The sequence below is a fragment of the Emiliania huxleyi genome (assembly GCF_000372725.1).
Source record: "Emiliania huxleyi CCMP1516 unplaced genomic scaffold EMIHUscaffold_449, whole genome shotgun sequence".
NCBI lineage: Eukaryota > Haptophyta > Isochrysidales > Noelaerhabdaceae > Emiliania > Emiliania huxleyi.
In genome coordinates, this window is record NW_005198620.1 from 1 (window position 1) to 9,888 (window position 9,888).

The 9,888-nt window shown below is 72.0% G+C and overlaps 1 protein-coding gene across 1 annotated transcript in view; it reads left to right on the forward strand.

The window, feature by feature from the left end:
* Positions 1 to 5,531: 5,531 nt before the first annotated feature.
* Positions 5,532 to 9,888, forward strand: part of EMIHUDRAFT_445432 (ubiquitin protein ligase) — a 20,998-nt gene continuing 16,641 nt past the window's right edge. The window contains exons 1-6 of the mRNA XM_005768792.1: positions 5,532 to 5,737; positions 5,838 to 6,407; positions 6,683 to 6,799; positions 6,882 to 7,004; positions 7,136 to 7,519; positions 7,586 to 7,660. Of these exons, the coding sequence (XP_005768849.1) occupies positions 5,841 to 6,407; positions 6,683 to 6,799; positions 6,882 to 7,004; positions 7,136 to 7,519; positions 7,586 to 7,660 (1,266 nt within the window). The 5' untranslated portion in view covers positions 5,532 to 5,737; positions 5,838 to 5,840. The remainder of the gene's footprint in view (positions 5,738 to 5,837; positions 6,408 to 6,682; positions 6,800 to 6,881; positions 7,005 to 7,135; positions 7,520 to 7,585; positions 7,661 to 9,888) is intronic.

Sequence of the window (9,888 nt, forward strand, 5' to 3'; positions counted from 1 at the left end):
CCTGCACTGTGTCAGCCCAGGATGCCTCCGCGCACCGTGTCCGTGCACTGTGTCCGTGCACTGTCCGTGCACCTATCCGTGCGCCTGTCCGTGCACTGTGTCCCCCCGCACCTGTCCGTGCACCCTGTCCGCCTAGGTACGTCGGCGAGCAGCTCGTCGGTGAGCCGCTCTCCCCAGAGGAGGTTGCGCACGCGGCGCTGCTCGAGGGCGACAAAGCCCATCCGCCGTGGGGCGGGGCGGCGGGCCCGTACTACCGCGTGCTACCCGCTGGCATCGTGCACGCGCTCATCGAGAAGAGGCAGCGGCGGGCAGTCTCGCGCGCCGAGGGGCTCGAGGCCGCGCTGCGGCTGCTGCACGCCGCGCCGTCGCGCGCCTCGCGCGCCGAGCTCCTCACCGCTCTCGCGCGCGCCTTCCGCCGCTTCGGCTCGGACGGCCCCTCCCGGGGCAGCCTCTTCTTTGGTGGCTGCTCTGGCTGCGGCGAGCCGGTCTGGAGCCGGCTGAGGGTGAGCCTCGTCGGCGTGCTGTCGCTGCTGGGCGAGTGGCTCCGCGCCGCCGTCGAGGGCTTGGGCGGCGGTCCACCGCGACTGCCGCAGGAGGGGGCGAGCGACGGGGCGAGCGACGAGGCTTGGCTGCGGCTGCTCGCTGCGCCGTGGCTCGTCCCGCTCGGGCGGCGCGACGGCGCGCTGCTCTGCAACGAGAGCATCGACGTCGCCGCGCTGCTGGACCGGCTGCGGCGGAGCCGCCACCCAGTCGGCAGCCAGCTCTACGAGCACCTGGTCCTGACCTCCTTCGCCGGGCACGGGAGCGGCGCGAGCCTCACTCCGCTCCAGGCGCCGGCGCCAGGCGGGGCGCCGCACCCGTCCGCGCGCCACTCCAGACCGGCCTCTGTCGATAGGAGTGCTTGCTCGGCCTCCTCACCTCGGAGCTGGTGTGCTTCGCGGACGAGGCTGCGCGTCTCACCAGCAGAGGCGCCGCGCCCGAGTTGCCAACCACGTCCGCCGATGCCGCGGAGGAGGCGGGGGAGGAGGCGGGGGAGGAGGCGGGGGAGGAGGCGGGGGAGGAGGCGGGGGAGGAGGCGGGGGAGGAGGCGGGGGAGGAGACGGCGGCGGCGGAGGAGGAGGAGGCGGAGGGCGTGGTCTGCCCGCTCCTCTCGCTCCTCCTCTCGATCTGCGGCTGCGAGGCGGCGGTGCGGCACCTCGCGGGTGACGAGACTCTCGCAGCGCTGGGCGTCCTTGCGCGCAGTGGCCGCCCACAGGCAGTCACCCTCTCGCTGCGCCTGCTGCGCTGCGCCCTCCCGTTCTCGCTCTCTCTGGCGGAGCCGAGCCGCTTCTGTGGCGAGGCGGCCTTCCCCGTCGGCACAGCCCTCCTCGAGGCCATCGGGCGGGAGGCGTGCGGTGGCGCGCGCCCGGTCTTCGGCGCTCGCCGGCCACGCGGGCAGCCCGGCGGGCCCGTGCTGAATGAGATGGTTGCGCTGGCACGGCACCGGCTGCTCGGAGGCGGCGGCGCGAGCGGCCGCAGGGAGGGCGGCAGTGAGGGCTGCAGTGAGGGCGGCGCGGGGGGTGGCGACGCGGGCGATCGCTCCATGGCCGCAGCGCTCAACGAGGGCTTGGCGCGCTTTGGCGCCGTGCTCCGCCAGCTGCTCGATAACGATGAGCCGCAAGGCGCAGCAGCGGAGCAAGGTGGTGCCTCGGGGGGGGGCGAGGCCGCGGAGCACTTTGCGGACGCGGAGCAGGGCGCCACCGCGGCGGCATCGCCCTACTCGAGGGCGCCCCCCTCCCTCTACCATGTCGTCGGCTCGCTCCTCGTCGCCGGCGCGCGCGCACACACACACACACCTCCCCGCGAGAGTAGGTGCGCACACACACACACACACACACACACCTCTGCCAGAGACTCCGCCGAGAGTAGGCGCGCACGAGCCCGGCCTCTACCCGGGCGGCCAGGCGCAAGCCGGCCACGGAGAGGCGAGCGCCGCGATTGGGGCCGCACGGCCGTGAGAGCAACGTCCTCACAGCAGCACGTGTGCGGCAGGCGGTGCTGCTCGAGCTCGGCGCGGAGAGCGCTCTGCTCGGCGCCGCCGCCGAGGGTGCGTGGAGGGCGCGTGGGCAGCGTCTCTTCACAGTGTGGTTGGGAGCAGGCGCCGCGGCCGACGGCGAGCTCTGGAGGTGCTACCGCGTCCCGGCGCTTTCGGCGGAGCCGCTGCTCGAGCGGCGCTGCGCCGCGGCGAGCGTGGTGGATCTCGACACCGCCCTGCCTTGCTTGCTGGCCAGGATGGATCTCGGACCGGCGGCCGCACCCTAGACACGAAGAAGGCCCCTCCGCCGCGAGTGGCGCCAATCACGCACCCCGCTGCTCTCCGTTGGGCTCGCGTTCTGGACACCGCGTTGAGCCGCCCCTATGCTTGCGCGAGTGTGCCGAGTGCCCGGTCCCCTCCTCGCCGCCCCTCACCTGCCTCGGCTACACCGCAGGCGCCGCACGCGCGCCCCCTCGTCGAGCTGCTGCACAGCCGCCGCCTCAAGCTGCTCCACGCGTTGCTCGACGGGGGCAGCCAAGCCGCCACAACGAAGCTGCTCCACCACGGCGGGTTGCGCCTCCTCCTTGCCGCCGCCATCACGCCGCCGCCGCTCGCGGGCGGTGCGTCGCACGAGGCGAGTCGGCTGGAGCAGGCGCTGCTTGCGTGCGAGGCGGGGCTGGCGGCGGGCTGCGACGGGTGCGGACCGCCGCGCAAGGCGGCGCGAGGGCGGCGTGGCGGCTGCTGCGCATGGGAGGCGGAGCTGGGGCCTGAGCTCGACGCTGGCGAGAAGCTGCTGCTGCTCTGCGCGCAGGGCTTCGAGGAGGAAGTGAGCCGCGAGGCGCTCGAGCTGTCCGGCGGCGACGTGGGCCGCGCGGCGGAGTGGCTCGAGGCGCTGGAGGCGGCCCTCGGCAGGCGGGACACGCACGACGCGGACGCGTCCCTGACGGGTCCGCGACACGCCCCGCAGGCGGCGCTCGACGAGGGGCATCCGGCGCCCCTCCCGTCGGAGGTGCAGGCGCATATCTCCCCAGATCTCCCCAGATCTCCCCAGATCTCCCCAGATCTCCCCAGATCTCCCCAGATCTCCCCCTATCTTCCTCCCGTCGGAGGTGCAGGCGGCCGAGCTGGCATCGATGGGCTTCTCGACGGAAGACCTCCGCCCCGCACCCCGGCGCGTGAGGAGGAGGCCGCCCCCACACCGCTGCAGCCGTGAGTAGGAGCTGTGCCGCGACGCGCTCGCCCGCTCCAGCTACGACTTGCAGCTCGCCGCCGAGTACTTGCTCGGCGCTCCGGCCGCCGCTGCGTCGGGCGGCGGCGGAGGCGAGCAGCCACCGCCGCCGCCGCAGGTTGGCGCGGTGGTGGACGTGTCGGACGAGACTGGTGCGCACGCGTCGCACGCCGCGGAGCCGCGGTCGCCCTGAGGCGGTGAGGTGTGTGTGTCGGTCGCGGGCGTGTAGGCGAGTGGCACGAGGCGGAGGTCCTCGCGGTGCGGGGAGGCGGGCAGCAGGTCCGCGTCCTCTTCCTCGGCTGGCCGCAGGAGCGAGGGATGGGGCGGGCCGACGGCACTCCACGAAGAGCGCCCCTTCACAGCTGCGTCTGCGAACAGGAGTGGGCCGAGTGGGTCGGCGCGCAGCCCGGGCCGCAGAGCCGCGTCCGGCCGCGATCGGGCGGTGCCGGTCGCGGGACTTGGGCGCTGGCTCGCTCTGTGGCCTCTGTGGCCTCCGCCGACCAGCCGCAAGCCCAGCCGCCCTCCGACGGCGATGGCGCGGAGGCTGTGGCCGCCGCGACTCCGTCGCCGCCGGCGCCGCCGCGCCCCCTGAAGGAGCGGCGCGAGCGGGCGGGCGGCTCTTGGTTCCGGCGCAGCCTCTCCTCGAGCCGCCGCCTCGCCGCGGTCTCGCAGCGGCCCTCGCGCACTTGCCCGTCGCCTGGGCACGACTTTTACCCCTCCGACACCGGCGTCGCGCGCCTCGTCGCCGCCCTCCCCGCCGCCCTCCCCGCCGCCCTCCCGGCCGCCCTCCCCGCCGGCGGCAGCGGCGGCGGTGGCGCCGCCGGCGGCAGTGGCGTTGCGTCCACCTCCTCCTGCTCCGGCGGCTTCGCCCCTCCTCTTGGCGGCGGCGGCGATCCGCCGCCCGCCGCTCGATGCGGCCCTTGGCCGTTCTCGTGCCCCGGCGAGGACAGCACCCTCAGCCAACGGGCGCGGCTGCGGCAGGCCGCCGCGCTGCACCGCCGCGTCGGAGAATCTCGGGTGGCCCCGGGTAATCTCGGGAAATCTCGTCAGGCCGCCGCGCTGCACCGCTGCGTCGCGACGGCGTATGCCCGCGGGGCCGCCCTGCACTTGCTCGGTCGGGTGGCCTCGCTGCACGTGGCGCACCTCGACAGCAGCTCGGCCTTCTCGCTCAGCGGCTTTGGCGCTCCGGCGGCGCTCGCTCGCCGCCCGCTGCTGTGAGCCGCGTCTCGTCACAGCTTCCTCCCGTCGACAGGGGAGCCGGAGGACGTGCTCGCGCTCGCCAAGTTGGCCCTCCGCGGGACCGGCTCCACGCCGCTCGCGCCGCTCGCCGACTCCGCAGAGGCTGCCGCCGGCCACTCGGTGCTGAGCTCGCTCGTGTCGGACGAGGCATTGCACACGCCGCCGTGCCCGCCTCTCCCCAGACACCTCGGGGACACCTCGCCGACACTTCCTAGACACTTCCTAGACACTTCCTAGGCGCTGCACGCCGCCGTGCCCGCCTTCGCCAGCTTCGGCCAGCGGCTGGGCGACGAGGCGGTGGCGGGCCTCGCGCTGCTCGCCACGGGCGTGCGCGAGGTCGAGACGACGCACCCCGCTTGCACGGACTTTGTGCGCGCGCTGCACTGCCCGGGCGCGAGCCTCGTCTCCCTCACCTTCGACGCGAGGCGCGGGACACCTCCGAGACACCCCCGCCCCTCTCCCAGCCACGCACCAGTCGGATAGCTCTTGGCTCGCCCGCCGACCCACCGTTACGTAGTTATACGTAATTAACGAGCCACCCATTAACGAACTGATGAATGAGCCACCACGCCGACCCGCGCCTCCGACCACACGTCCCCGCCCCCAACCCCCCCCCCCTTCCGCCCCTCCGCACGACACGCGCCCGCTGACACCCCCGCGCCCAGGAGCCAGCTGGCGCGCGGGGCGCGGCTCGCCCTCTACGCCGACGCGGCGTGCACGCAGCAGCTGCTGTGCTGCGAGGGCGACGGCCCGCGCTGCGGCGACGCACGTGTCGGTGCGTGTGGGTCGACGCCGCTCACCCCCTTGCGCTGCGAACAGGCCTGCTCTGCAGCGAGGGCCTGTGGGTTCGCGCAGACCGCGTGTGGCTGCACTACACCGCGCCGCACAACAGCGAGCGGGCGTGGGGCTTCAAGCTGCGGGCCACGCCGGTCGGCTGGCGCGCGCGCAGCCAAGCCGCCGCCCTCGCGCTCCCGCACGCCAGCCCTCTCGACTTGCTCTCCCTGCTGGCCGAGCGGAGGCCGGCGGAGCTGCTGCGCCCGAGCGTGCTCGCCAACCTTCTCCGCTACCTCCGGAGCGGCGGCGCGCCGTGCAAGGAGCGCGTGTGCCACGTGTTGCTGCGCGTGCTGCCGCACGCGACGCTGCGCGACGTCGACTTTGACTGGGCGCGTTTCGGCTCGCTCGAGGCGATCGTTGAGTGGCACGAGGAGCTCTACGAGAGGCAGAGAGTGCCGCCGCTGCTGCCGGCCGGGTCCCAGGCGCGCGTCGCCCCTCCGCGCACAGCGCTTGTTCGCTTCCCCGCCACTCCTCCTCGCCGCTCCCTCCCGCCACGCGGGCCCGTGTGCCCCCTCCGCGCAGGCGATGCTCGACTTGCTCGTCGACCTGCGCGAGCGGCTGCGCGCGGAGGGGCTGCCGCTGTGGGAGGCGGCGCTGCCCTACCTCGACGAGATCGCAGAGCTCTCCTCGCTCTCAAAGTGGCTGCTCCTGCCACCGGGGAGCGGGGCAGAGCCGCCGCCGCCGTCGCTCCGCCACGCCGCGCGAGCGTCGGGCGTGGACGGCGCCGCGGGGGCAGCGCGAGCGGAGGTTGCGCGAGCGCTCGCCGCGTGGGAGCCGCGGCTCGACGAGGAGTTGGTCCGGTACGTCGACTCGCAGCACGGCTCGGCGCACGGCGGCGGCGCGGGCGGCGGCGGCGGCGGCGGCGGTGGCGGCGGCAGCAGCAGCAGCGCCGACCGGCCGGGCTCCGCCCTCACTCTTCGGCCGGCGCTGCTCGCCTCCCTCTCCCACGACGGCGCGCCCTCTTCCTCCGACCGGCGAGCGCTGCAGGCGTCGGCGGCCGAGGCGCGTTGCGCGCGCTTTGTCCTCATCCAGCGGTTCAATGCGCTCCTCGCGCACCTCGCCCCCCTCGTGCACTCCTCGCGCGAGCACGAGGCACGCCAGACACTTCCGACACCTCCTGACGCTTCCTGCCCCTCTCCCCCCTCGTCCACTCCACGCGCCACTCCTCACGCGGCACACACGAGGCACACACGCACGAGGCGCACTCCCCTCCCCACACCCCTCCCCACACCCCTCCCCACACCCCTCCCCACACCCCTCCCCACACCCCTCCCCACACCCCTCCCCGCGGCCCTCCCCTCGCCCCTCCCCGCCGCGCCGTCGCCGCCGCGCCGACCCGCCTGCCCTCCCCGCGCGGCCGCGCACAGGCGCACACGCTCGGCGGCCGGCTCTGCCTCCTGCGCGGGGTAGTCTTCCTTGAGGTCAAGCAGGCGCTGCTCCAGCGCTTCGTCACCTCCACGGCCAAGGACGCGGACGCGCCGCAGGTGCCCCTCCCCTCCATCCATCACGGCGATCTCGGCGCAGGTCTGCAGGACGCGGCACTCAGCCTCGGCGGTGTCAACGCAGGTCCTCCTCAACCGCCTGCGAGCGCTCTCCAAGCAGAGCCCCGACGGGTCGCACACGCTGCTTGCGCAGCTGCAGGAGCAGCTCTCGCTGCTGCACCCGCGCGCGCTCTGCCGCGCAGACAAGGCGCTCGCGCGCCCCGCCGCGCCATCGCTTCGCACCACCCGCCCCTCTCCCCCCTCGCACCATCCCCTCGCTCCTCGCCCCGCTGTGCGTGGCATGCGCGTCGGCACGGCTGCATCCGCGCGTCGCCGCAGGCCTTCCGCGTCAACTTTGTCGGCGAGGCGGCGGACGACCACGGCGGGCCGTACCGCGAGGCGATCACGCAGATCTGCGGCGAGCTCCAGTCCGGCCAGCTCCCCCTCCTCCTCCGCTGCCCAAACGGACGGCACGGCGTCGGCGCCGGCCGCGACGTCTACCTGCCACGGCCGGCGGCCTCGTCGGCGCGCGAGCTCGGCTGGTTCCGCTTCGTCGGCCAGCTGCTCGGGCTCGCGCTGCGGCAAAAGGAGACGCAGCTGCCCCTCAACCTGCCCTCGCTCGTGTGGAAGCAGCTTGTCTCGCAGCCGCTCGACGAGTCGGACTTGCGAGGCACCGACGAGCTCTGCTGGCAGAGCCTGCAAAAGCTGCGCACCATCGACCAGGAGGGTGCCCCCGCCCGCGCTCGAGCCGTGGGCGCTGTCCGCCTCACGGCCGACCCGTGTGAGCAGGAGGGCGTCGACGCCGCCCTCTTCGGCGACGTCATCTTCGAGACCTTCCAGACGCAGCTCTCGGACGGCTCCGAGGCGAGAGCTGACGCCGTGGCGGCCACAACCATGCCCCTCGGGCCCGTCCATGACACGTCCACGTGCGTCGCGCAGGTGGAGCTCTTGCCGGGCGGCCGCCACAGCCGCGTCACCTTTGAGAGCCGGCACGACTACTGCGACGCCGTGCTCGCCGCGCGGCTGCGCGAGTCGCGGCAGCAGTGCGACGCGCTCCTGCAGGGCATCTCCCTCGTCCTGCCGCAGCGGCTCCTCTCGCTCTTCACATGGGAGCAGCTCGAGCGGCTCGCGTGCGGGTCGGCCGACGTGAGCGTGGAGGTGCTGCGCGGCCGCACCAAGTACGGCGTCGGCGTCTCGTCTGTGCAGCGGCGCGCCCGTCCGCCCCACCTTCCCGTGCCCCCGTGCTGCTGCTCCGCCCCCCTCCTTCCGCCCCACCCTCTGCTGCGGGCAGCGCCCTCCTCACACTCGCCGCCGCGCGCAGGCACGTGCGCTACTTTTGGGCCGCGCTGCGCGGCTTCACGCCCGAGCAGCGATCCGCCTTCCTCCGCTTCGTGTGGGGCCGCTCGCGGCTGCCCATCTCTGCGGCGGAGTGGGGGGACACGCGCTTCACGCTGCACACCAAGCAGTCGCCGCGGCCCGACGCGCTCTTCCCCGTGGCGCACACCTGCTTCTTCTCGCTCGAGCTCCCCGCATACACCTCAGCGGCGATCTGCCGCGAGCGCCTCCTGTACGCCATCACCCACTGCCTCGCCATTGACATCGACACGACCACCGGCGCGCGCGAGAACCGGCAACTCACCGCGTGGTCCTCGTCCGAAGACGAGGAGGAGGCGCCGGGCGCACCTCCCAGCCCGACGGCGCGAAGGTGACGACCGAGCCTAGGGGCGCAAGACTGCGTGAATGTGTGGCGGCCCCTTCAACGGACCGATGAGCGATGTACAATGTACCACCTCCAGGCTCCAGCGCCCGCGCCCTGGCCTCTCGAGCGTGCCCACCTCCGTATGTTTACGTGTGTCTGAGAGTTATCTACGTCTTGTGGCGCCTAGTAGCAGTAGGAGCAACCTTTCAGCCTCGCCCGGGCGAGCGGGGTGGCCACGTGGCAGCTAGTAGTAGTAGGAGTAACTTTTTCAGCCTCGCCCGGGCGAGCGGGGGTGACCACGTGGCGGCTAGTAGCAGTAGGAGTAACTTTCCGAGCCTCGCCCGGGCGAGCGGGGGTGGCCACGTGGCGGCTAGTAGCAGTAGGAGTAACTTTCCGAGCCTCGCCCGGGCGAGCGGGGGTGGCCACGTGGCGGCTAGTAGCAGTAGGAGTAACGTTCCGAGCCTCGCCCAGGCGAGCGGGGGTGGCCACGTGGCGGCTAGTAGCAGTAGGAGTAACTTTCCGAGCCTCGCCCGGGCGAGCGGGGGTGGCCACGTGGCAGCTAGTAGTAGTAGGAGTAACTTTTTCAGCCTCGCCCGGGCGAGCGGGGGGCGAGCGGGGGGGGCCACGTGGCAGCTAGTAGTAGTAGGAGTAACTTTTCAGCCTCGCCCGGGGAGGGCCTCCCTCTCTCGGGTCGGGTCCGAGGCCTCCGATTGGCTCTCCTCCTAGCACGGCAGCACGTCTCTTCCCACCTGGCTCCCTCCCTCTCTCCCTTTCCCTCCCTCTCCTCGTCTTCTCCCCCCTCCCCTTCTCTCTCTCTCTCTCTATATATAATAATAATAATAATATAATAAGAGTAATAAGAGTAATAAGAGTAATAAGAGTAATAAGAGTAATATAAGAGTAATAAGAGTAATACGAGTAATAAGAATAGTAAGAGTAATAAGAGTAATAAGAGTGATAAGAGTGATAAGATTGATAAGAGTGACAATAGTGATAATAGTCATAATATTCATAATAGTCATAATAGTGAATAGGGCAAATAGTTTTACGAAACAAACAATGAATTACGTCGAGAATTACGTAGAGGGGAGAGCGAGGCCAACCCCGCTCGCCCTCGGGGAGGGTCGGAAAATTGCTGCTACTGCTACTAGCCGCCACGTGTCCACCCCCGCTCGCCCGGGCGAGGCTCGGAAAGTTACTCCTACTGCTACTAGCTGCCACGTGGCCACCCCCTCTCGCCCGGGCGAGGCTCGGAAAGTTTCTCCTACTGCTACTAGCCGCCACGTGGCCACCCCCGCTCGCCCGGGGGAGGCTCGGAAAGTTACTTCTACTGCTACTAGCCGCCACGTGGCCACCCCCGCTCGCCCGGGGGAGGCTCGGAAAGTTACTCCTA